This window comes from Schistocerca gregaria, chromosome 8 (assembly GCF_023897955.1).
Source record: "Schistocerca gregaria isolate iqSchGreg1 chromosome 8, iqSchGreg1.2, whole genome shotgun sequence".
Lineage (NCBI taxonomy): Eukaryota > Metazoa > Arthropoda > Insecta > Orthoptera > Acrididae > Schistocerca > Schistocerca gregaria.
Window position 1 is genome coordinate 88,055,049 of NC_064927.1, and position 24,161 is coordinate 88,079,209.

The window sequence follows — 24,161 nt, forward strand, 5'->3', positions numbered from 1 at the left end:
TCTGTCTTTTACTACTACAGCAGTTCGTAATTTGTGACGAGTACTCCGGTTGCCGCCCCCCACCCTTGTGCAATCTAATGATTTTACATCATCTTGAGTGAATCCCTCACGTTGTGATTCCCAGTAATGCTGTTCCCTAAATTTGTACAGAGCTTACTTAAGCCATTGTGTTGTTATGCGTACTGTGTAGACGCAGTTAATTACTAGCCTTTCCAACATTTTGCTGACCAGTAATATGAGACAGTCTGGCCTATGTAGGTTTTTATAGCCAGTATTTTTAAATCATAGGGTCAGTGTGCATTAGGAGGCTACATGGTAGGCGCAGAATCATGTCTTAGATCATGGCCCATTGCCAGTACAACAAAAATCAAGACTTGGCTGGCCTGTATTTGCCTGCCTCACCAGTTTTTGTTGACAGGCCTCACAATGGCAACCAATCATCTGGTCTGTTACCTCCTCCTCCTTAAGCTCGACCTGGACAATTATGCCAGGTAGGGTGCAGCTGCCTAGTTGGACTTTCTCAGACATGCACTTCTAAATGCCTGCCCAGTCTTGCTGTTTCTAAGCAGTGTCACAATTTCTTTACAGGTATTATTTTTCTTTCAAGAAATATTTGAGTACATAGTGTACAAATCGCCAGCAACTGCCACAATTTTCTTCTTCTTAACGTCCATCTGTTCTAATATATAAAGTACTTTCTAAGTGCCAAAATGTACTAGAATAAATAAGTCTATAAAATGCCACACCTTGCAACATACTTGCCGTGAGACAGTCACAATTTCTGAAATCCATCACCCTTGGCCTCTGACCTGCCGACGAGTGCTGCTTCCTGGGTCCATGCATAAATCACGAAAATTCACTACCTTACGCCACACTCAAACAGACCTAGCCTGTGCAGATCGGTTAGATTTGATCTGATCTGCAGGGCGTGCACATTAGTGGGAAACTAAAGGTAGACCCGATCCATTAGAGATACCCGCTGAAATGGCCTGCAGCTTTGGCCTGTAGGAGAAATCCACTAGTGTGTCCAGTGAGTCACCGACAGCATGCTGATGAAATGGGACCACAATGATCAAACCATGCAACAGATAACTTCTGCACATATTCTGAAAATCAATAACCATAAAGCCGATCACTGAGCCACGTAGAGAAGATAGTCACACTCTCACAACTAAATTTTCAGCCATAGCCTTTGTCAGATAACAAGAGCACACACACACACATTCACTCAGAGACGAATCGTGCACACATGACCGCTGTGTGTGCTCGCTGCATTTACAGTATCTAAGAATCAGGTCCAAACAAACTCTCCTCGTGCCTCCCTGCCTCTAATCTGTAGTTGCTACACCAATGGCGACAAGTGGTGGCAGCACTGACTGCAAGCTGAGGGGAGAGGTAGGAAGGTGAGAAGCAGTAGGAATGAGGGAGTAGGGAAGCAGCACACGTGCTCAGCTGCACCCAACCAGTTACAATGCACAGCATCTCAGTAAACAAACCATTTCATCTACTGAGACAAAGACGAGATATTTCCAGCTTTTTTCCCAAAATTCCATGATATTTCCCCGACATGTTTGGAATTCCGTTATATTCCCTGTAAGCATAAGGAAAAAATGAAGAATGTCTAACATAATTGTCACCACTGTGGAGCAATTTAAAACTCTAGTACCAACAGGGTGAACAAATTCAACACATATGCTAGAAATCATAATTAACTGCATTAACAGGTATTAATATTTTTCAAGGGAATGCATGTGTGGTATACTCAAACAAGGGCAGCTTATAAATTGCACAAGCAAAGCTGATCATAGGGTAAAATGTATGATCTACCTTATACGCATATGAAATGAGCCAGATTTTTATTCAGCCATACATTTGCCGGAGCTCTTCTGCAGGCTGATACAGGAATTCTTTCTGCACAATTTATTTTTTGTTTAATAAACCCAGCAGGGGAAGCTTACAAGTAAAGCAGAGAGTATGGGGGTTCCTAAAAATAGATGTAGGCCTATGGATGCAGGGCGCACTGATCTGTGGTGTCGATCCACTCACTACCTGTCACATTAATTACAAAAAATTATTTTGTACACAGAGTGGTAAATATTAATTAATTTAATTTACAAATTATTTTGATGAATCACAATGAAGGGAGGTTGAAATGAAACATTTTATTGAAGGATGCATTTTGTTTTTATATGTTCAACAACTACAGAGGTGGTAATGTGTAAAAGAGGGATCTATAGTTTGTTTTAACCCCTCTTCTACCAATCGATAACATAAATAGTTCAGTAAAGATAAGCTCGCTTTTCAAGTGCTGGTATGCACACACATTCTTAAAATATACTTCAACAATAATTATATAAACTACTAACCATCTTAGGTGGTGCACTGTCATTAAATAAATTATACAATTACCTAAATGTGTGGCTGGAACAGGATTACAATAATATTAATTTGATCGAAATTAGCCAGCCAGGAACCCGGCAAGCAAACAAATTTAACTACCCGGTGTAGATCCTGGCTTTCCATTTAAGTTGACACCACAAAACTCTAGCCATAAATGAATCACTTCACTAATCAAGTATTTTTTCAAACAAATTTCATACATGTTCATTTTTGAAAACATACAATGCCTGGGTACAAGAAACTACATTTCACTTTACATTATTCATTGAAACTTGGAGAAGATGCAGTATTGTAGGACTTCATAAAGCTATTCCATATCTGTGATTATGTTGAAGACAAGTTTCCACAGCCTGAATCATGATATTTAGCATGTTACTTAAAGGACACACCATTTCCGAAAAGGGAAAAAACACTTTTTACAATTGAGAATACTTCCAGAAAGCCATTCTTAATTATAATGAAAAAGAAACTTTAGCATTCATAGGCATAGGATGTGACAGTATTCTCTTTAAATTGAATGGAATGTAATCCTTTACAGAAATAGCAGTCCCATAAGCCACATTCATCTAAGCACACATCCAAGTTATGCTTATTTTTTGACAAATAATAGTAGTAGTACATATTACACTGCATCCTCTTCTGTTCCAGTACACACAACCAATACAACAACTTAGTGACGAAGCACTGAAAGCTTTGCTTTTTTTTTGCCGAACAAAGAAAAAGGACAGACACTCTTTTTCCTTGACATAATTAGTGTTGTTTTAGACATACAAAGAAAGTAATGTTTCTGTAGAAAAACCTTTTACCAAATATAAAAAAGAATATGCTTTCATGCAATTTTTAGTGCTTCTTAAAATTGTTTGGCTACATTAATTTACTCTCAATTTTTGTTGTTTAGTTTATCAGCTTCAATTCACATTGCCATGCATGTTTCATTTAATGTTTTCATATGATCCAAGCACTGAGTTTCGTGGATGTCAGAATTAAGAAATTTGTCACTTTTATCATAACATCAAAATAATGCTCTCAAATTATGAGGTATTGCTCACAGAAGTACATCTTGTAAAAAAAGAACATAATACTCAAATATCTGTGGATTCACAGGCACACTATAATTACGTTCTGTGGAAATTAAAACATTCTACACAAATTAGGTACTCTTTGTTTGAATAAATAAATACGTAGATCAGTACTTTACAGAGGATTCGCAAGAAACGTTTGTGCTTTAACGTGCGAAAATAAATGTTCAGTTTTGTGACTACAAGTTCTTACACCCCGTTCATGTTCACATTCACACAAATCTAGAATGTTAATGTACACCCACAAGATGAATCACACTTCAAATAATAGTAACTAATTGGACAAAAGGTAATGTACTACATAAAAATAACATGTTGCTACGCAATTCGACAACTTTACTTCTATAATAACTGCCAGAGTAAAAATAAAAAAAATATTGCAAAACACAAATTTCATAGCGAAATTTCTCATTTGACTCTTTACAGTACATCAATCACTATCACGTTAGGGGGATTGACAGAACACATGTTATTTGTGGATAAACCTTTCATAGATACAACTCTACAAGGTTATTTAAATGGTGAGAGCATATTCAACTGATGTTTCCACTTGAGCTTCAAATACTGCCTTGATATTTTTCACTCATTTAACAATTTCAGAACATTCAATCATATACAGGAACAATTCCAATGATATTGTGTTTCTTTACAATAACATCCAGAATGCACATTTGAAGAAGCTCCTTGGCCCTATTTATTTGTAACCACCGCAATGTTTACAATTTTGTTTCTTTACAACAACATCCAGAACACACATCTCAAGAAGCTCCTTGGCCCTATTTATTTGTAACCACTGCAATGTTTACAGCTGCTTTGTTGATAATTAACTGCATAGGAGAAGCAGTAACACATTGGAACAAGTCAATCTGCATAAGCAGAAGTGCTAGACATTTAACTTTCAGTTGTGACTAAAAATTAAAAAAATATGACAATATTAACAGGACCACAGTGGTGCAGTAACTTCATGAAGCTGACATGTCGTGAGCTACTACTTCTTTCAATAAATATCACACTGGCTGAAGTTATATGAGAAAAGTATTTCCCATAATCACACAGTCATACATTTACTGTGTGTCCAATGTTCCAGTCCAAAGTTAAAATTAGGATCACAATAAAACTTACTACATCCCTCAAAACGGATGCTTTGTTCAATTCTCTCTCAGTACACCTGAAGAAAGTCAATTTTCCATTACACTGTTACGATGTCTTCCACGTTCAAGTTGTGCAATAATGTCCTCGTGTACTTCTTTATGATTTATCATTGCAGCCTCAACATTTGGATTTGCGAATTCTGAAGCTGCGATGATAGGCGTGTGCCCAGCATAATTCTGTTCTGTGGAGTTGGCACCACTATGCAGCAAGACACGACAACATGTAGCAGAATTTGTCTCCACAGCATGGAACAGTGGAGTGCGACCACTTTTTGTATCCTGTAACAAGAAAGCAGAGGTTTTGTCTACGATATATACAGAATAATACTTTACAGGCACTCAACATTTATAAGTATCCCCATTAACACAGCACAGAACTGTTTTACAAGAACTGCACTTCATATTTTCGAATGTTCTATAGGCAAACTCCTGAAGTAAAATTTAGCCTAACAAGCTAAATGTCAGGGCGAAGCAAATACATTTTCCTCTGAGAGAGAGAGCGCACTTGTTCCCACTGATAAATGGAATACATTTAAGCTGTGAGAGGAGCTTATTGAATGTGTGTCCACTGTGGGTGATAGTCTTGTAGCATTCCCTCCTGTCTCAGCAAATGTTATGTTTTTAGTCCCAGAGACAAATTCTATTCATGCAGAAAGGAAACTAAGGTAAGAATGTCAAACTTGGTGACCATATGCAAATGAACTGCAATATTTTCACTGTTCATGACTTAGCTTTTTATTAGACACCCAAGTATCATCATCATCATCATCATCATCATCATTCACAGATATTAATAACATCATGTACCAGTCAGAGTGCAGGCAAAGAATAAACAAGGGGTTGTCACAAGGATTTCAAGGTATTATTGCTAAAGCTTTCTTGATAGTTCCATAGAAAAAATAACATTACATGAAAGGATTACATCACCATACTTTCTTTTCTGAAGTCCAAGTAGTTTAATACAGGTAATTCATACAATTGCTACTGATCCGATGGTTGACATGACAAGCACTGTACAAACAATAAACAAGAAATGGAAAATGCTTTGAAAATTCTAAAATGGTTTATAATTGAAATAGCAATCAACCAGAAGTATGGATTAAAAAGGTTTATTTGGATCAGACCATGACACTGCTTCAGATTTTTTACAAATCAGTTTTTAGATAGTTCTTACATGTTTCATTTTCTTTTCTTTCTGGGGCCTCGTTTTCTATCCATATTGGTTTTCTGCACCAGGATTGACAAAGTATTTTGTTCACTATTTGATACAGTTTACGACAGATTTATTTCTTGTGACCTCTATCAAAGCGTTTATGAAAAGGTTTTAAAAGTTATTAAAATGTGGAATGTTGTGAAAACTATCATGCTGGATGCATCTGTGTGATGGGATCATCCTGTGCTCTCTTTTTTTTAAATTATCACATTTGGGGATAAGCACTATGCAAGTGCTGTTAAATTCCTTGGAGAACATAAATTTATGCTTAACACTAATGTTTTAATACATCAGCCTACAGTTATTTCAGTATATATTTAACAGTCAAGGTATAACTTTTAAAATACTATGGCTATCTTTAAGTATGGGAATAAAATGTTTGTTTAGACGACGAGAAGAACTCTCGGAAATTATTTAGGAATGAGGTGTTGGATGACTGACTGTTCATTCAGAATGAGATCAGAGAAAGTGTTCTTACATATATTAATCTCAATCTCCTCTAGAAGATTCACTGCACCACCCTTATCTGTAAGGTATAAGATTTGGAGGTTATATTGTCTACTGTAAGATTATTTTCTGCGAGATAGATGGCAAAGGCTGATTTGCTCAATTGTAGGACGTACAGATGTTCTTTAAACTTTGTTTCAAACTTTCTGCCTATTTGGCCGATGTAGAATTTGGGACTGTTATTACAGTTCAATTTATAGATTCCTGATCTTTTTTGGGGGTTACTAATGTGTGGAAGTGTGTGGCAACTTACTGTTAAAGTTTATTATTGGCAGAAAAGCTGAATTTAACATTCTTATTTTTGATCAGGTAGCAAATTTTATACAAAAGTAGGCCTAAACATGGTACAACTGAATACTTTGTTGATTTCATGCCCTTCACAGTAGCTGTAGATGTTTCTTGGAGAGATTTATTGTCAGCAGTTCTTTATTTTCTGGGAGAAAATATCTATTACTAAAGCATCGTATCATTTATAATAATCAACTGATTTAATTATGCTTGTTTTCTTTTGCTGTTCATTGGAGCTCAGAGGTATTTGATGCATATGGTGAGACACTGATCTAAACTTAGCCCTCTTATGCTGGTTTGGGTGGCAGAATGTGTTACCGATGGTAATATCTGTAGTTGTTAGCTTACGAAATATACCAAGGTGATGTTTGTAATTGATGCTAGATATTTTAACGTCCAGCAAATAAATGCTACTGTTTATTTCATGTGACAGTGAATTTAATGATGTCATGTAATTTGCTCAGATCTTTCAAGCAGTAGGAGAGTGTTATCTACATATTTCTCTTGGTAAATAATTTTACTGCTTATTTGGCTTACAGATGAGAAGAACTTTTGTTTCGGATGGTTAATGCAGATAGCTTGCAGTTCAGCAAAACTGCTTACCATTGCAAACCCGTCTTTTGTTTAGAGACTATTATTAAAAGTGAGACAGTACAAGGGTGAGGATCTCTTATATTTCAGGTAGGTTGAGCTTTTTATGATCGCACTGTTGGTAGTACATAGATGTCAGTTTTAAGTAGTTGCAAACTTTTAGTAAGTGGCAAGAAAATCCCTCAGTTTTCTGCTTCTACTGTACTCCAATCTGTATACTGCGTTTACCACTGGATATAAAGGCAAGGAAAACTAAGCCCATACACATACAAACAGCATCTATAACCTTTTTACGACTGTGAGATCTTTGAAAAGTGTTTATGTTTCTCACGTGAAGCTTGACCACACTTTGTAAATGTTCATCGCGTGTGCCGCCATTAAACAGAGAATGATGTGGTGTAAGGTGTTATACAAGGAATTTAACAGCACATGTGTAGTGCACACTAATGTGATAATTTCAAAATTCACAATGAAAACACAGTGATTTCATCCCACGCAAGCATACATCACAAAAATTTTCACCACGTTTCACATTGTAATAATGTCATAAATGCTTCGATAGAGGCCATAAGAAATAAATCTATCATAAACTTTATGAAGTAGTGAACAAAATATTTCTGTCCATCCTAGTGCAGCAAATCAGTAATGGATACAAAATGAGGGTCAAGCAAGAAACCAACACGAAACGGGCAAAAACCATCTGAAGACGAATTTGTGAAAAATGTGATCCAAACAAATCTTGTTAAACACACTTGTGGCTGGTTGCTGTTTCTAATATAAACCTTACAGTATTACAGTCTTAATATGTGAATTTTTGACAAAACAGCATTCGGTATCGGTATCTGTATAAGATGACCACACAGCATCTGAGAGAACAGAAACAACATTATGTTGTCGTGAGAACTGGAGTTATAAACACCTGGCATCCTATGGCTTGATAAACACTTTTTTCTGTTACGGGTGTACTACATGATCAATTTCATCATATGCTCATACATGTTCAGCAAGGCTAGTCAATATTATAAGGGGTGTTCAAAAAGAAACAAGCCAGGGGCATAATTACGTAAACCAGTATCTGTATGTTAGCTGTTGAGACACTTATCCCACTGTGACACAAGGTGGTGAATGGCTGTCACAAAACATTCCTGGGGCTGTGATGTTAATCAGCTCCGCACATACAGCTGAACGTCGTCGTCGGAGGTGAATAGTTTACCCACTTAAAGCCTTTTTAAGGGGACCAAAAATGGTTTAGTCACAGGGAGAGAGTTCCGGAATGTATGGAGGGAGGGCAATAACTTCTCATTTGAATTTCTGCAGGAGTGCAGCGACTGTGTTGGCCGTATGAGGCTTCGCATTGCCGTAGACCAAAATGACCCCCTGGGTGAAACTACCTGGTTGTTTTGATTTGACAACTTGGCGAAGGGTGGTCAAGGTCTGTAAGTAACATTGCGCATTCACTGTTGTCCTGTGCTGCAGGAAGTGAATCAGAAGGGAGCCATCATGGTCAGAACGTCAGCATAGGGGAAAACGATTCACTTTGGACAACATATAGCTGTATGTGTGGAACTGGTTAACATTGCAGCACCAGGAACTTTATTCAGCACCTCGTGTCACAGTGGGACAAGCATCTCAACAACAGTGGAACAAGCCTCAACAACAGTGGGACAAGCCTCTCAACAGCCAGGGTTAAGTACTTCTAACATAAAGGTACTGGTTTCTGTAATTTTGCCTCTAGCTCTTTTCTTTTTGAATGCCCTTATATTATGATGTGATTTCTAGCATATTTCAATAGAAACTGAGACCACTATACAGGGTGTTACAAAAAGGTACGGCCAAACTTTCAGGAAACATTCCTCACACACAAATAAAGAAAAGATGTTATGTGAACGTGTGTCCAGAAACGCTTAATTTCCATGTTAGAGCTCATTTTAGTTTCGTCAGTATGTACTGTACTTCCTCGATTCTGATGATCAAATTGTAAATTTTCACAACCAACATGTGTGGGCTGACGAGAATTCACACACAATTGTGCAATCGCGTCATCAACACAGATTTTCTGTGAACGTTTGGGCAGGCATTGTTGGTGATGCCTTGATTGGGCCCCATGTTCTTCCACCTACGTTCAATGGAGTATGTTATCATGACTTCATATGGGATACTGTGCTGCTAGAACATGTGTCTTTAGAAGTACGACACAACATGTGGTTCATGCACAATGGAGCTCCTGCACATTTCAGTCGAAGTGTTCGGATTTGGTAGAGGCAGACCAATTCCATGGCCTCCACGCTCTCCTGACCTCAACCCTCTTGACTTTCATTCATGGGGGCATTTGAAAGCTCTTGTCTACGAAACCCCGGTATTAAATGTGGCGACTCTTCGTGCTCGTATTGTGGACGGCTGTGATACAATACACCATTCTCCAGGGCTGCACCAGCGCATCAGGGATTCCATGCGACGGAGGGTGAATGCATGTATCCTCGCTAATGGAGGACATTTTGAACATTTGCTGGAACAAACTGTTTGAAGTCACGCTGGTACGTTCTGTTGCTGTGCGTTTCCATTCCATGATTAATATGATTTGAAGAGAATTAATAAAATGAGCTCTAACATGGAAAGTAAGTGTTTCCAGGCACATGTCCACATAACCTTTTTTTCTTCTGCTTCTTTTTTGTGTAACACCCTGTATACTGCCCTCCAAGTAAACAATTTCTCTAACACTTTGGCAGTGATCTTAGTGTAACCAAATTGTTTGTCCCAATTGCATTTGTTTCTGGTTATAATATAGTAATACAAAAGGTGAGAACATTTGCTCCCTCCCAAACTATTTATCTGTGTGTTTGTCTAGTTGATTCTGATTCTTAGTGACCCTGTGAACTAGAACACAACAATTATTTTTGGCCTGCTCCATCTGCCAAAGACTTTACTCCACTTATCCACTTCATTCTTTGCCGCTTCTTCTCTTTGTGCCTCTCTCTCTCTCAAATAGGAAAAAACAAAGAATAGGTGCATTTAACTTTGACAACAGTGGCCAGCCAGCTGGTCCCACTAACCTGCAATGATGTAAGCAGCTGCAGTTCAGACACAAAAAGAGATGAGCAGAGAAACAGTGTCGCTTAAAATGTCATTTAAGTTTTACAGAGAATGAAATGTTCAGCAAAACTCCAGTACTACCGCATGCTTCTTAGGTGACCACACAGAAAGCTTAAAATGTCGTCTTTCTCACCTAACATAGTATTCTAATTACAAACAAGAGTGACAAAAATTCCTAGCTTAGACACAGGGTAATTTTTCTTAATGTTCTGTGTGATGCAAAAGCGTACTGCAGGGATTTCAATGTATTGTTGAATACTGAAGCCGCTGAAGATATTAATTACAGTTAGTCATCTGTTAATCTCTCTGCTCCTTTCTTATTTGAATCCGATAATTCATTTCAGTTCTGGAACTGTCATCTATTACGTTAGTATCGAGTCTATCAACAACACATTCCGCGAAGCCACCCAGGTGCCGCATTTTCTCCTCTTCCTTTATGATGTGCAGTTCTATATACCACCAGTGTTCGACAGTGACATCTCAAAAAGATTCATGCATTAGTTACAGTACATGTGGCAGCTTAACAGTCTTGTTATTTCTCGCAACAAATCCCTTAGTTTGGCTCCACATCAGTTATGTTGAGTTCATAATGTAATGGTACAGTGGCAAACGTAAAAATGCATCATTTGTATAGTGTACTTGATGCTGAGAAAATGATTGTTTTTCTTGTTTCTATGACACTTATCACACTGGGTTGTGTAAGACTACATCTATGGTGTAAAACAATGGATGTAAGCCAAATAAAGAGTATTTGGTTTTTTATTTTTGTCCTAAAAAATTAAATTGTTACGATTTCTTAATTTAAGCAATCTTTGATAATTTCATAAAATATTGCGATAAGTAAGAATTTATATTTGAAATGAAAACGCAAATTTCACGTTGCAATATGTAATTTGAAACAAAAAATGTGCAGTATTCATAAAAATGATGATGAATTTTACAATTAAGAGATGTAGGTATTTCAAACTGAAGCAGTGATTCACTAACTGTACAAGATTATCACTCTAATATGCTACCAATTCTGATATCCATCCAATCTGCAGGAATATCTGAACTGTATCAAATAGTCCCCCTCAAAAAACTTTCAGAGCCCATTTTTTCTGTAAATTTATGATAAACTTTAAGAACACCTATTTCTTGGCACTTTTTAACCGTGTTTCACTATGGAGCGGAAGCAGCATCAGCCCTTTTTGTACTGCATATGAACAGCCTGACAATCAGAGCACAACAGTACACAGACTGTGACTGTACACAATTTTTAAATAAGCATTACATAGCTAAAGCGTGTTTAAGAAAAAAGTTTATCGCTTTTAATACATTTTGAATAGCTTAAAGTTTCATTTAATGTAACTTGGTAATTAGATGCATATGTAGGATCTACTTCCAAGAGCATAATACCTATGTACGTGCGCTCCAATTTCTGACCAATCACATCGCGTGCGTTTAGTGTTTGTTTGCATCAGGTTTATTCTTATGATGAACTTCCTAGAGAAACTATTTCCTCTTAAAAAGAATTTTCTGGAAAGAATTTAGAAACAGTTTGCACTACACACATATATTCACAGATTGTACCTTTAAATTTACGCCGGCACCACTGGAAATCAACGCCCGAAGTTCTTCCACTTTATCATACATAGCACACAGATGCATTGGTGCGTAACCTGCAAAATGGAAAATTACCATCAGTGTCTTGCGAGTTCACAAATCATTATACACATGGCACAATGAAACACCACGGAAATGATACTCTTGACTACAATGCTATACTTACCATCATCATTGAACAGTTCTAGATCAGTTTTCCGAAGACCTGGTGCTGTCAGCAAGCGCCACAGAATATCTGGACAATGTGCATCCCTCTGTACAGCCAAATGAAATGAAGTGTTGGCAGCTTTATCCCTGAATTGTGGCTTTGCTCCAAATTTGATCAGTATGTCTACAGCTTCCGTCATCTTATGTATAACAGCAAGATGTAATGGAGTCTGCAACAAAGTAATATAATAGTCAGGTCCAAAGCATTTTATACGAGTTTTCACCAACAAATCCGTAGAGGAAAGAAAACTAGCATTTTTTTCTGCAAAAAACTTATGAAAAGGCATGATTGCTACTCGCGACATAGTGGAGATGTTGAGTCACAGACAGATACAACAAAGAAGAGTGATAAACAAGTAAGCTTTTGGTCAAAAGGCCTCCTCCTGGATTAGATGACGCGAGCATAACACGCACGCACACACTCAGGCGCGCGCGCACAGTGTCTCTGGCCACCAAATCTGGACTGCCAGCCACTACACTTGGTGGGAGAAGCAATCCATGGGTAGCGAGGGTGAGGAGGAGGATGTAGCAGGGCAGGAGTGTGTGAAGGATATATTTCAGTGAGAGTTCCCGCCTGCGCAGTTCACAAATGTAGTCGTTGGTAGGAAGGATCCAGATGCCACAGGCCATGAATTAGTCACTGAAGTGAAGTACACTATGGTGTGCAGCATTTTCAGCAACTGCGTGGCACAACTGTCACTTAGCCACAGTTTGTCAGTGGCTGTTCATGTGGGTAGACAGCTTGCTGGTTGTCATGCTAACATAGGAAGCAGCACAGTGCCTGAAACTCAGTTTGCCTGTCTGAAATTTAACATCTCCTGTATATGGAGACTAATGGTCCAATCCTTTTGTAATATTATTTTTCTTCCATTCTGGATTTACCATTGTTTACTGCTAACAAATACTTATTTCTTAAAGAAAAAATAAGTAACATGGACCCCCCAACACTTCTTCTCAGTAAGAGCCCTTTACAAGAACACAGCTGTTATTACTAAACCAAAATAACAAATGTTTATCAGTTACTGGCATCTTCAAACAGATCATATTGACATCACTTGCAGGAAAAAATGATAAAAACATAGTACTGCAGAGTGTGTGTGTGTGTGTGTGTGTGTGTGTGTGTAGGGGGGGGGGAGACAAGAAATTTTGTTTCAATGCCTGGCAATCAATACAAATTTGAGGTCCATTCCATACACGGAAAAACTAACATTTGAAAACTGGCTCATTCAGCCAATTACATGAAAATTTAGAGGTAAGTGCGGAACCTGACTCACAGTGCAACTTAGTGGCAGACTAGGTGGGATGGTTTCAAAATATGCATGAATAATTTAACCATGGAGTTCAATCCCGTACTACATCATTTACAATACCACCAATATCAGAAAGAATTTGGGTGGAACCTGTTACTTATTATGAAATGCTTTGTTGACTTCAGTTTGTTTAATGTTATTCATTGGTTACTTTATTATTTTAAAATCCTCATAGCAACGAGCTGGCTCCGATTTCACAGAAGCGTATATTGTGGGTATGGGCTGCCAGCCCTGCGAGAAGGGAAAATGTGCACACCAGGCACAGTTAGTATTTAAAGGCACTGAGGCAGAGCCACCCCAAAATATATATAAAAGAAATTTCTGAACTACATGTTACATCATCAAGATATATACTGCATATTTCCCACATGGATTTAAATAATGCTGGTCGATGTTTTTGGAACCATTGATATGCAATATCAAGGGATGTTTTTCAAACAGGTAGTTGCTAGTCATAACGTTGTGCCTTGAAATGCCACTTTATGTAGCAGTCGTTTTGGGGGCGTAGCTTCTAGAGAGTATAGTCCTTATGGCCAGCCTGTGGGCTCTAGTCACTCAGACTAAGCGCGTTCTACCAACCTCCGCACACCTTATACCACATGAAAAGGAATACAATTGCTAATATTTGCTATCGAATCCCTGTCTCTATATATATATCTGTCATGCTTTGGTGTGTCACTAATCGACATTCACTATTACTGTTTTGAAATAATTTTAGATACTTGTTTCTGTTCTTCTATTGACTATTTTAGCCACTGTTAAAATAAGTTTGTAAATCTCGCAGCAGAGTGCATTTGGATAAGGTAACATAAGCATGACCTCCTGGCGAGAGTTTGACGAACAGTTAGTGGAACGAGGTGCGTGAAATATGATCCATTACTTTAGTTTCCTTGCTTGCTAACAGTGTTCGTAGTTAACGGGCATACTTTTGTGATTGTGTTTCTTTTTGTGAGGGTACTGTGCCTGAGTAAAGTAAGCTATACTATTTTCCAAGTAACTGTGACATATCATGAGTTCAAAAACAGCACAGTACGGATTTCGTATGCAATTACTAGGTAGAAATCTGGAACATGCCAGTAGGATAAAAGTTAAAGAACTTGGGGCGCTCAGACCAGGCCTGAAAATCAATCCAGAACAGAAACAGTGTAAATCCAGGCAATGATATACACAAAATGTCAATGGAATAACATACAATGCAGCTGACTGGTTATGGGTGAAGTGAAAAACGCATTTTTCTGTTTCACCTGTCTTGTGACAAACTGCAGTGATAATGCCTGGACTGAGGATGGTATGACAGACTTAAAAAGTTTTCAAGCAAACGTGAAGAAACACAATTCAGGTGAAGAAACACAATTCTAGTGAAGAACATTTAAATGGTTTTATTGAATTTCAGTGCTAGGGAAAGTGGAAATTATATGCCAGCCCGACAGTGCTTACCGCATTAACATAAACACATAACGAAAATGTCTCAAAACACCAGTATATCTTGAGTAAACTGATAAATGGCATTAAATTTTTGCAGCAAATTCAAGCTGGCCTTAAGGGGCATGACGAAACAGAAAAGTCAAAGACCCCAGGAATTTTTTGAGAACTACTTGATCTGATGGCTGCACTACAGGTGCAGTGTAAAAGTAAAGTGAAGTTGTCCTTACCTCTCCCTCATTATTGCAGATATCCAGAGAGAAGTCGCGAGCTCTCAGGACACAGCACTGCCGCTTGATTCGGTTGATATCACCTGCTAGTACAGCGCAGTGGAGGGGACTGTAACGATGAAAATAGTCAGACTTTCAGAGATTAGGTCAATGAAAAGTATTTAACTACCAGTAAAAAACATTAATAGAAAATATTTTGCATGGAAAAGTGAACAATTGTGAGCTAACCACAGTTACACAAAGATTATAGATATAGCTAAAAATCTGACAATATCCTTAAAATTTCACCTATCTGCATTTAGCACTATAATTATCCAATTTGGTGATAATTTTGTTTAATCGATGGAATAGTATTCAAGCTGAAAGGTTAGCACTGCAAAGTCCGATGAAAAATAAGACAGCCCTACTAGAAAAAAACCAACATCACTCACAGACAGTACACAGCAATGGACAATTGTAAAATAAAAGACTTCATTTTCTAACTAGTGGAGTGGCATGGTGGTAAGACAATGGATTCACATTCAGGAAGATGACAGATCAAATAGATCACTTTACAGTCCACCAAATTTAGATTTGTAGTCTGTAGTTTATATCCCCTCTACTTCGGCCACCATCTGTTTACTGCCCAAATAACTTAATTACTATTTTAGTGTCTCATTTCCTAATTTTATTTCTTCGGGGTCACCTGATTTAATTCAATTACATTCCATTAACTTTGTTTTATTTTTAAACACTGTTCCATTCAACTGCTCTTTCATGTCGTTTCTTACAACTGACAGAATTACAGTATCAGCAACAAAGCTCAAAGTAGTTACCGAGTTTAACTTCAATTCTCTTTCCACATCTCTCTTTGGATTTTTTGGTTGATTCTCCATCTACATTTTTTGTACTTCTAGCATTAAATGTGGGTATCTGGTTAGTTAAAGAGGTTAATTACTAGACGTCTCTAACAAGCAGTCCAGGGGTGGTGCAAATGTGGTTGCAGACAAAAGCGCGAATGTGAAAAGTACTTTGTGTCCATGAAGTATTATACTACTACTTTTCAAAAGCTCTAAAATATAAACAAGTTTGTATGAGCGGGTATGATCTGCACACAGCCGTTAATGTACTCTTCTCTTCCACACATTCTGGTGGTTTCCAGCGACTACAAGGAGCAGTGTGGTGCTGGTTATTATTGAGCTTACGTGGAGTTGTCTTGTCAATCACCTTTTGAGGATAGCCGGCTGTGATTGTCTGCCGAACAACTTCTCTGAAGATAAGATGCTGTTTTGGAGGAATTTTGTATACTCTTAAATAACTCCGTACACTCTGAATACTTTTAAACCAATCTCACTATATTTTCACTTCCACAAACAAGACACTACATAAACGATTCTTTTTTGTAATCCCAACAATTACTGGTCCGACAGATACTCTTACATACTTTATAACAAATACAATCTAGAGCGCTCTAGCAAGTCCACCATCCGGACCTCACGAAAGTAAGTGAATAAGTAAATGTATTTTCTTTTCTTTAACAACATTCAACTGTTCTCAATAATGAATGATGTAGCACCATCACGGAGCACAGCTGTGTTTGCTCTTTGTGCTCGAGTGTGTAACTTCTGAGGAAAGCGCTGCGCTGCGACTACCTGCCAGTGCTGATCAACTGTGCAATACATGCCAGTCCTGCACAAACATAATCGTGGCGCAGCAGACACAGTTTCTCTTTCACACACTCATCTATAAAATAACGCGTGTTCGAGAAGGTGGAAATACGAGTGTCTCTAGAATTTACCCCAAAAATTCTCGAGGCACTACAACATGTAAATGGCTGAATAAGATTCAGGTGATTTTTAATTAATAGATATAACATCTCTTTTCAGTAGAACTGGAATGCATTCATTTACTAGAATTTGGTAGTGTTTCTTTCCTCTTCATGTACCCTAACAAAAACTTTTTTGCTCAATTGTGTACACTCAATGATACATCTACTTACTTAATTACATAATTGCACCTGGAAGAACTTAATCCACAACAATGTACTAATCAGTTTTAAATGATGAAAAGATGAGTTGCACTCAAAAGAGGGGTTAACTCAGTCAACTAAACACTAAAAAGTGGTTCCAGTTGAAAGAACTAATAAATGGTTCAAGTGAAAGAACAGCTACAGAGTTGTTTCACTTGAAAAGAAAATGAATAAATATCATAGTCCAACCAATGAGAGAAATTATTCAGACAGTTAACAGAGAGAGAAACTTCATTGAAATTCAATAGTAAGAAAAGGAAGAGAATGTAAAACAACAGGTGAATTTGAACCGAATGAAAGAGGAAGCACCTGGCAAAATTATGAAGAGTCATAAATTAATCATTGCTACCACTTGGTTTAAGAATCTTAAAAGGGTGCTGTATAAGTGAGAGAAACCTGGAGACACCAGAATGTTTCAGATTGATTATATGACGGTAAGCCAGATTTTGGAACCAGATATTAAACTGTAAGATATTTCTAGGAACTCTGTCCACAACTGTCAGTTAAAACTGAAAAAGCTGCAAAAAGAATAAAATTAAGGAGATAAGACCTGGATAAATTGAAAGTACCAGAGATTGTCGAGTTTCAAAGAGAGCATTAGGCAAAGATTGCATGACACAGGGGAATGGAATACAGTGGAAGATGAAATGGTGAAGCCTGCAGAGCATCAAATAGGTGAAAATACAAGGCCTAGTAGAAAGTCTTGAGTAACACATGAGATATTGAAATTAACTTATGAAAGGAGAAAATACAAAATTTAATATATGTAGGAGGAGGCAAAAGGGCATACAAATGTCTGAAAAATGAGTAACAAGATTTGCAAAATGGCTATGCAGAAATAGCCAGAGAACAAAAATAAGGATGTAGAAGCACATATAACATTTGGAAAATGAAGAAGACATTCGGAGGAAAGCAGCGGCGCGAATGTCGAGAGCTGAGATGGAAAACCAGTATGAAGCGAACGAGAGAAAGGTGAAAGGTGGAAGGAGTATATAGAATGGCTATAGAAGAGAAACTTAGTTGAAGACAGTACTATAGAAAGGGAAAAGGACATACACGAAAATGAAATGGAAGATTCAGACTTCGAGAACAATATAATAATCTCAATTCCAAGGAACGCAGGTGCAGACAGGTGTGAATATTAATGAACTGTCAGTTTAATAAGTCACAGTTGCAAAATACTAACAGCAATGGAAAAATGGGAAGAAGCCAGTCTCTTGGAAGTTCAGTTTGGGTTCTGCAGAGATGCTAGTACACATGAGGAAATAAGAAAAGGCAAACCACCTTTCACAGCTCTCGTACATTTGGAGAAGGCTTTCATTACTGAAAGTGCACTCTAAAATTCTTTTAAGTGGGAGTAAAACATAGGGAGAAAAGGGTATTTACAAATCGTACAAACAACAGACGGCAGTTAGAGTCTAAGCACAGAAAAAGGAGGCAGTGTTCGAGAGGGGAAACTAGATGGGAACGTAGACCGTCCACCGTGTTATTCGAGCCGTAGATTGAGCGACAGTGAAGGAAGCCAGAGAAAAATTTGGAGTAGGAGTTAAAGTTTTAGGAGAAGAAATAGAAAATTCGAGAACCTTCGCAGCTCACTAAAACTGTGTGCCAGACACTAACTCGGCTCCACAGTTCGAGTCTCAGTCACCACACGGCCCTAATCTTCCGGAAAGTTTCGTACCGGCACACACTACTCTGCAGTGTGACAATTTCATTTAAGAACTTCGGGTTAGCCGACAACAGTGTAGTTTTGTCAGACAGTCTCACAAAACAGACATGCCTCGAAAAGACGGTATACGACAAGTATGAACGGAAGTTTGACGAGGCCGACGGCACCGGTCAAAGTAAATCGGCCGGTGCCGAGCAAAGGAGATAAGAAAACGGTACGGGTAGTAGTAGACGAGTTTTAGCTTCCGGGTAATGAAATAACTGGCGATAGTGAAAGTTGAGACGATATTAAATGTATGCCAGCTATGGAGAGAGAAGTGTTTCTAAAGAAGAGAAATTTATCAACATCGAATATACAGGGTGTTACAAAAAGGTGCGGCCAAACTTTCAGGAAACATTCCTCACACACAAATAAAGAAAAGATGTTCTTGTACCTACGTTCAATGGAGCTCGTTATCACGATTTCATACGAGACACTCTACCTGTGCTGCTAGAAAATGTGCCTTTACAAGTACGACACAACATGTGGTTCATGCACGATGGAGCTCCTGCACATTTCAGTCAAAGTGTTTGTACGCTCCTCAACAACAGATTCGGTGACCGACGGATTGGTAGAGGCGGACCAATTCCGTGTCCTCCACGCTCCCCTGACCTCAACCCTCTTGACTTTCATTTATGGGGGCATTTGAAAGCTCTTGTCTACGCAACCCCGGTACCAAATGTAGAGACTCTTCGTGCTAGTATTGTGGACGGCTGTGATACAATAAGCCATTCTCCAGGGCTGCATCAGCACATCAGGGATTCCATGCGACGGAGGGTGGATGCATGTATCCTCGCTAACGGAGGACATTTTGAACATTTCCTGTAACAAAGTGTTTGAAGTCACGCTGATACGTTCTGTTGCTGTGTGTTTCCATTCCCTGATTAATGTGATTTTACAATTTGATCATCAGAATCGAGGAAGTACAGTCCATACTGACGAAACTAAAATGAGCTCTAACATGGAAATTAAGCGTTTCTGGACACTGTCCACATAACATATTTTCTTTCTTTGTGTGTGAGGAATGTTTCCTGGAAGTTTGGCCGTACCTTTTTGTAACAGCCTGTAGACGTAAGGGTCAGGAAGTTGTCACAAAGGTATATCTGTCTCGAGTGTAGCCTCTTATTAGAGTGAAATGTGGACGGTAAAGAGTTCTGACGAGAAGAGGGCAGTAGCTTTCTAAATGTGGCGCTACAGAAGAGTGACAAAGATTAGATGGGTAGACGACGTAAGCGATAAGTACGTAGTGACGGAAGTTGTGGCACGACCCGACCAGTGAAACGGACAGGTCGATAGGACGCCGACTCAGTACCGGAGGGAGGTGCGGGTGGTAAAATGTGCAGAGAAAGACAGAGACAGGAATAGGGTAAGCGGGTGCGCGACACTCACACGTTGCCCTGGTCGTCCGGCTCGAGGCAGCAGGCCCAGTCGCGGAAGGCGAAGAGGCGCAGCGCCAGGTCGCGGGCGGCGCGCGGCCGCTTGGCAGGCGGGCCCGCGTCGCCCGTGCTGGGGTCGGCGGGCAGCCGGTGCTTGCCGAACTTGGCGGCGGCGGCGGCCACAGGCGAGCCCACCACGTCTCCGGCGGCGGGCATCCTCGCGCTCGGCGACGGCGTCCGGTGCGTCTGGGGGGGCGACGACGACACGGGTCCTGCGGGCAGAGGCGCCGACACTTCGATTAAGACACGACCACCGATCTGTCGGCCGACCGACCAATTTCCTGTCAGCCTACACACGTCCCGACCCATTCCACTCTGCGTTTACGTTCTACGAGACCCCGACCGGTTTAAAATAAAAATGGGGTTTTGTCTTGGCTATTTTAGAGGTAATAACGCGATAAGCATTTCGGGGCTGCTCAACCCCATCAAACTACTCTTAATGAAAAGGCATACAACCCCATCAAACCACTCTCGACGAAAAGGAATGCAGTCACGGGACAGGCTAGAAGCAGCGAGAAGGGGCTATCAGCTACGTTACGGTTTCTGGCCACTGGCAGAAGTTAAGAGGACCTCAAATTTAGTGCTGTGCTATTCCCACTATTATTAAATAAAATGATTCCCACTATTATTAAATAAAATGATCCGTGAACTCTGCAACGTGATTATTTTTAGTTGACTCATAAAATACACCAAAAAGCAAAATAAAAGAGACATTCGTGTAAAAGTAATTTATTTATGTGTGTAGCATGAAAGATGACCTGTACGCGTATGACACTCATTTCAATTTCTAACAAAGTTTACACACGTTGGTGGCACTCATCACATAAATACAACCAGAGATATGTGAGAAATGAAGAATTTGGCAACTGTCATACCAGTAAAAAAAATTCCACACTTTGTCCCTCACATCAGAAGGCTCGGATAAAGGCTAGTCTAACACTTAAAACAATGAAGCAAGTTACGTGTATTTTACGAATTGAAGTCCACAGAATGTCGATATTTCGGTTTTTAGATTTGACATCCAGTAAATGCCGCGAATAAAACCTAAAAACAGACGACAAAACGCTGATCTTATGCTATTGCTGTACTGTCTCTGCATATGTTGTTGAAGCCTCTATTCACCAGAAATAGAAGCATTACAGTGGCGTCAGTACTTTTGTTGTCCACTGTTTGTAAACTCTAAGTACAGTTACACCACATTCGGCTATTTTATAAACGACATTACTGCAGTATTGATTGTAATATACAACAACGGATTCTGTGTATGCTCCACAAGTTCACGTAGTGGACAACAAAGATAAGGTAGACACCCACAGTAATGGAAGAACCAAAATACGTAAAAGAGAAAGTCCATTTCTGATGAGCAGAGCAGTCCATAATACACGCCCGTCACGGGGACAGAGGTGGGGAGGGGATCATGATGGTTTGCAGGCCGGTCAAGTTCCAAATCTTTCCATTTCCCGTCTCGGCACTTCTCGAAGAATGATGCGATGATGAGGAAAACACCCAGTCCTTCCCCAATAAGGGCTTCTGCTCCGCCACTAATGACATGCTCGTCAACGGGACGTTAGAACGTACGCCCCCCCCCCCGTCCACCCCTCCCCCAAAAAATCCCGTCTGCAGCTCGTGGGTTAGTGGCTAGGGTTCCTGCCTCTGGATCACGGGGTCCCGGGTTCGATTCCCCACCGGGTCTAGGATTTTTTCCGCCCAATCAACAGATGAAGATAGAGAGGACTGAATGTAGTATCGTGTAAGGTTATATGAAAATTAGGTGGAATTGTCATCGGAAGCGAAGAACTGGGAATGACGCCGATGAGGTAACCGAAGCCATCGACAACTAGATCGAACACTAATGTTGCTACCTTTAATGAAATGTTTACCAGGAAGTTACGAGAATTTGCACGGTACCAGACAGACACTGCTGCTCAGAGATATCTGACTATACCTCCAACCTCGGTACCTTACTGCGTACAGAGGCGCACAAAAGTATTCAGACACAGGTTACATGCGTTAGGGAAGGATAGGGAATGAAGTTGGCCGTGCCCTTTCAAAGGAACCATCGCGGCCTGAAGCTATTTAGGGAAATCACGGAAAACTTAAATCACGATGGCCGGACGCGGAATTGAATCGTCGTCCTCCCGAATGAGCGTCCAGTGTGCTAACCACTGCACCACCTCGTTCGGTAAATTTGTATCCGTGTATGTGCCATAATACAGGGAATATTTTGAAAGACGTCGACTATGCGAATGTCACTGTACCTTCTACCTGGAACGATTAGTTTTGTGTTAGCATCATCTGCGTTTGTTCCACGAGGGACAAAAATAATCAGGCACCGCCCTGCTGGACAAGGTAATCGCAGTCAAAGGCACATCTCGGCGGCAGCTAGCAGTTTGTGTAGGCAAGGCAGGTGTCTCGTACTACAGGAAAGCACATGTCTAGTAAAAAGCGCCATGGCCCGTAAAGGCAGTGAAACGACAGTGGAAGAGCAGAGGCTTATTGTGCGGCTGCATAGTGAGGTAAAATATGCAGAAATAGGCGAGGTCGTCAACTGAAGCCGAAAAACTATATTTAGCATCGTACAGAAATGGAAATAAGGAAAACTCTCGTCAGTCGTCCGCCACAGGGGCGTCCTCAGAAACTCACTAACAAAGATAAGAGGAATTGTGAAAAACGACCAGCGGACAACTGCCCCTGCTATAGCGGGAGAACTGGCAGCAGGCGTTGGTACCCAGTTGCACGTGAACAGCGCGTAGCGTTAGGCAGCTGGAGGTGAGCCGCCATTAGTGGTGGATATGCGGAGAGAGAAATGCCAGAGTTTTGAGCGGACGATCTGGACGTGTGATCGTCAGGAAAAGGAAGTAATGACTTTAGAACGCTATGAAGATAATTGTTCTCTATCAAAAATCTTTCATTTGCTAACTATGCCTATCAGTAGTTAGTGTCTTCAGTAGTTAGATTTTTACTTAGCTGGCAGTATTGGCTCTCACTGTATAGTTCGAGTAACGAAGATTTTTGTGAGGTAAGTGATTCATGAAAGGTATAGGTTATTATTAGTCAGGGCCATTCTTTTTTAGGGATTATTGGTCAGATTGCGTTGCGCTAAAAATATTGTGTGTCAGTTTAGTGATGGTCAGAATAAGTAAAGAGAAAAATGTCTTCGATACGTATAAGGTCGACTAATTCGCAACGAATTCCGGCAACTCTCGGGAAAAAAACTGAAATGGCGGGTTTTCAAAACAAATATCGTAAGTTCGACGATAACTAGTAAAAACCGGGAGAAATACTGGAATAATCGGGACGAGGGAGAAAAAGTGGAAAATCGGGAGTCTCCCGCCTAAATATGGAGAGTTGGTAGGTATGAACAAGGTCATCTCTGCGTCTGGTAATATTACTGATTCACTTCAGATGACGGTTCTTTGTCCACTAGCAAACGTTATCCAACATAACCCCATAATCCAAGGATTACTACACCCTAAATTTAGAGATACGTAGACCTGTGCATTTTACGAAATAGCCTTTGGCGATATGATTAATGTATCTACTGCAGTATCAATGCGTTCAGACATTACGTGGAAAGAACCAGACTAAAAGGTCACCGAGAATGGCCAACGGGACGCGTCGAGCTTGGGTGGGATCAAAGGTTTCCATCAACCACTCCTGCACCTGGCAACATTGAGGAAGAGTGAACATTACTGATACACACAGAGGGTACTTGCAGGATACGCACAAAGTGTTACACACCATAACGTGAACTGAACCAATCTAAGATTATTTCAATGAGCTTTCTACAGCTGGGGAAAACAAACCGGAGGCAGGGCAGGGCGAGCGCCAAAAACTGGCCGAGCTTCGTCTGCCACATATCGTTCACGAATTTTGCACGAGCGCGGTTCTAAAACGGGGGTGGGGGTGGGTGTTC

The 24,161-nt window shown here is 39.8% G+C and overlaps 1 protein-coding gene and 1 long non-coding RNA gene across 2 annotated transcripts in view; one reads left to right on the top strand and one right to left on the bottom strand.

Moving 5' to 3' along the window:
* The window catches only part of LOC126285342 (uncharacterized), a 173,557-nt gene that overhangs the window by 3,880 nt on the left and 145,516 nt on the right, over positions 1–24,161 (top strand). The window contains exon 2 of the long non-coding RNA XR_007551622.1: positions 7,178–7,319. This is a non-coding gene — a long non-coding RNA (uncharacterized LOC126285342). The remainder of the gene's footprint in view (positions 1–7,177; positions 7,320–24,161) is intronic.
* LOC126285340 (nascent polypeptide-associated complex subunit alpha, muscle-specific form-like) overlaps positions 3,006–24,161 on the bottom strand; it is a 388,350-nt gene continuing 367,194 nt past the window's right edge. The window contains exons 4-8 of the mRNA XM_049984656.1: positions 20,199–20,457; positions 15,094–15,202; positions 12,091–12,301; positions 11,892–11,980; positions 3,006–4,909 (exon numbers count right to left, since the gene is read on the bottom strand). Of these exons, the coding sequence (XP_049840613.1) occupies positions 4,658–4,909; positions 11,892–11,980; positions 12,091–12,301; positions 15,094–15,202; positions 20,199–20,457 (920 nt within the window). The 3' untranslated portion in view covers positions 3,006–4,657. The remainder of the gene's footprint in view (positions 4,910–11,891; positions 11,981–12,090; positions 12,302–15,093; positions 15,203–20,198; positions 20,458–24,161) is intronic.